The sequence below is a fragment of the Cibotium barometz genome, chromosome 19 (assembly GCF_041138505.1).
Source record: "Cibotium barometz isolate CiBa-2024 chromosome 19, ASM4113850v1, whole genome shotgun sequence".
Taxonomy (NCBI): domain Eukaryota; kingdom Viridiplantae; phylum Streptophyta; class Polypodiopsida; order Cyatheales; family Cibotiaceae; genus Cibotium; species Cibotium barometz.
In genome coordinates this window covers 34,390,671-34,393,648 of record NC_141064.1, presented here as the reverse complement: position 1 = coordinate 34,393,648, position 2,978 = coordinate 34,390,671, and the positions used below count along the sequence as shown (strand labels likewise).

Sequence of the window (2,978 nt, the reverse complement as noted above, 5' to 3'; positions counted from 1 at the left end):
GTACACTTTTGCTTAAAAGGTGTGGTATGATTCATGTCCTCATAACCAGCTTTATGGTGAAGCATTGAGCACCTTTACGGTACTCGATGAGTTGGCTTTGATGTTAGCAGTAGAGCTACTCACACAAATATTCAATGGGCTTGGAACCATAACATGGACATGAAAGTGTAAGGTGGACATGCTACTCACACAAATATTGAATGGGCTTGGAACCATAAGGCACACATGAAAGAGAGGCACATTAAAAATTGAAGAAAGAGAATGTATGCACCTCTAGGTTTTGCTATGTGTCTTGCTATGTGTGTGTGTGTGTGTGTGTTGCTTTATGAAGGTGCTGGAGATGTTACATAAACACAAGGCACATTAGAAATTGAAGAAAGAAAATGCATGGAGCTCTAAGTTTTGCTATGTATGCGTTTGTGTGTGTGTTATTATGAAGGTGCTACATTAGGGGCAGTTCACATGTATCTGATTTGTGAGGAAAATTTTGAGTTTGCTTATTTGGTATGCCTTGTTTTTCCCCAACGCCATTTTGGCCTTTCGTAGACGTTAAAAGATTTTTTTTTGGGAACAATAATATATATTTATAATAATATCTACAAACGTATACCTTATAGAGAGCACTTCCAGCGTGCACGCACACACGTGCACATACCGACACACATGGGGTATACACAAAGACACCCACAAGTGAGTATTGCACAAATGTAAAGAGCCTTATCCAATATGCTAATTTTTGTGTATTTTTAAAATGCACCGAGGTCCGAGACCTTGGCCACTTTTCTCTCGTCACTTTCTCCTGGTCATCATCAGCACGTGTGAGGACACCCTCTTTTTAATTGCCCAAACATTGCAGGCTTTCTCCCTGTGCAATAAATGTTTTGCCATCATCACCATCATCAAACAGGTGATTATAGCAACACTTGTACGCGCCAAAAGCATTCAAAACATAGCTATGAAGGAATCATGCACACTCTTGCTTTTAGCTCATGGGTTAACCTAATCCAACTTAACCTGAAATGTGTTTTTCTTGTTGCAGCGTCTAATTGTCCCCATTTCTGTAGATTTATAGACAAATGTCTTTGGCTAAGGTCGATATTGGAGATGTTGGAGCTAGGGTTTGGGCTTACCCAGACCCTGCCATCAAGCTTTTTACATCCCTGTGACATCCACCAGTATATATGAGCCATCTGAGGAAATCTCTATTGTTCTGAATGTGCAACCCTGTTCCCAACAGGTTAGAAGACATCTCCTTTGTATGCAATACAGCATCCCAAATCAATTCAGTATCAAAAATCTCTTTAAAGTTGTTGGATCAAGGCATAATCAGGCTTACAGATTCTAACTAAAAAAAAAAAAAAACTGCTTGGCAATTTGTGACTCTCAATCTCTTTTTTCCGAAATAATCTGTGAAGGATTTTAAAGTGGCTGCATGATAAATGAGATAAAAATTCCCTTGTGAAGGACTCTCAATCTCTTTTTTCCCAAATAATCTGTGAAGGATTTTAAAGTGGCTGCATGATAAATGAGATAAAAATTCCCTTGTGAAGGACTTTCATGGCATAATATATGCTATTTTAAAAAATAAAAAATAATGCATGTACACTCACACATACACGCGCTCGTGCACACGCATTGTTGAGGGCATAGTTATATGGTGCAGTTCTTATCTTGATGCCCTTTGGAATCTGTAAAATATATTCAACTTGGTTTAAGAATTCTAAATTAATAAGCAGAGTGCCCCAATCATGGTAACAGTTTTGAAAGTTTTGCAATCATTGTAGTCGTCCTCACTATGTAGTCCCTTTCTTGGTGTTAGTGTGTCACATGTAATGCAGAAACTTGTATGGATAGAAGCAACTTAATTGTCACTACTTTTGCTGCCATATGCAGAACGTTCGGTCGGAGGTACCACACTCCAAGGATTACAACGAGAATATGGAGTTTGTATCAAACGAGTTGGGAAGCTCTTCAGGTAGCATTGATGGGTGTGAAGAAGTGGGCCCTATCCCTAGCCCGAGGGCTGTTGGCAGCCTTCAAAGCTTAGTCAGGGCTTCACCATGCACAGAAACCATTATGGCCAAGGGAGAGGATGCTCAAGGTCATGCAGCACATGAGAAGATGCCAAAAAAGCTAGACAAGCTCCTTCCTTGTCCCCGTTGTGAGAGCCTTGACACCAAGTTCTGCTATTTTAACAACTACAATGTGAACCAGCCTCGCCATTTCTGTAGGAAATGTCAACGGTGTTGGACCGCCGGAGGCATGCTTCGCAATGTCCCAGTTGGTGCCGGTCGCCGGAAGAACAAACACTCTGCTTCTCATCAAAAGCATGTGGTAGTGCCTGATGTGATATCTGTCCGAAGTGATCAAGGTGACACGGCTCATGAGAGATGCTCTGGTGCCATTTCTACTCTAGGTGAAATCCCGAGCAATCTGTCGAAGATGGGGCATTCTTGACCTATATATATATATATATATATATATATATATATATATATATTAAACATACAAACACATGTACACAATATGGAAAAATAAGGTTTGAAAAGTTATTTTACACATTACTAGCTCCTAACAAGTGCATTATTTTCAAGTTGTAGAGAATTATGGGAATATGAATGTGCTTAGTAGTAGCTACATTCTTCCTATACAAGGACTTTCATTCAAAACGGACTTGCTATACTATAGCATACTATAGTGTCACTATATATGAGAATAGTCTAACTATAGGCTCAATATAGTGTAACTATAAGGAAGATTACAAGGAGTGTGATGGTTACGGACTATAGTGGGGACTATGGTGAGTTTGTGAGGGGAATAGGGAGTTTGTAAATGGATTAATTAGGATTCCGTTAAGGGTTGTGAGTGATGGCTATAGTGAGAAAATAGAAAAATAATAGTGTAAAAGTCTATGGTACTTGGAATATTTTTGACATTATTTTGATTGTATTGGAATACAAAAAGTGTGTTTTTAGAGG

General features: G+C 39.1%; 1 protein-coding gene across 1 annotated transcript; it reads left to right on the top strand.

Annotated features, from left to right (window-relative positions):
• Nucleotides 1-770: 770 nt before the first annotated feature.
• Nucleotides 771-2,457, top strand: LOC147628506 (cyclic dof factor 3-like). The gene is made up of 3 exons (XM_086813057.1): nt 771-907; nt 1,065-1,237; nt 1,894-2,457. Exon 3 carries the CDS (start codon nt 1,939-1,941, stop codon nt 2,455-2,457), a length of 519 nt encoding a protein of 172 aa, XP_086669183.1. The 5' UTR covers nt 771-907; nt 1,065-1,237; nt 1,894-1,938.
• The last annotated feature ends 521 nt before the right edge of the window (nt 2,458-2,978 follow it).

What these genes read in the sequence shown, in the direction of transcription:
- LOC147628506 (XM_086813057.1), top strand. Translation starts at nt 1,939, where the DNA reads ATGGAGTTTGTATCAAACGAGTTGGGAAGCTCTTCAGGTAGCATTGAT.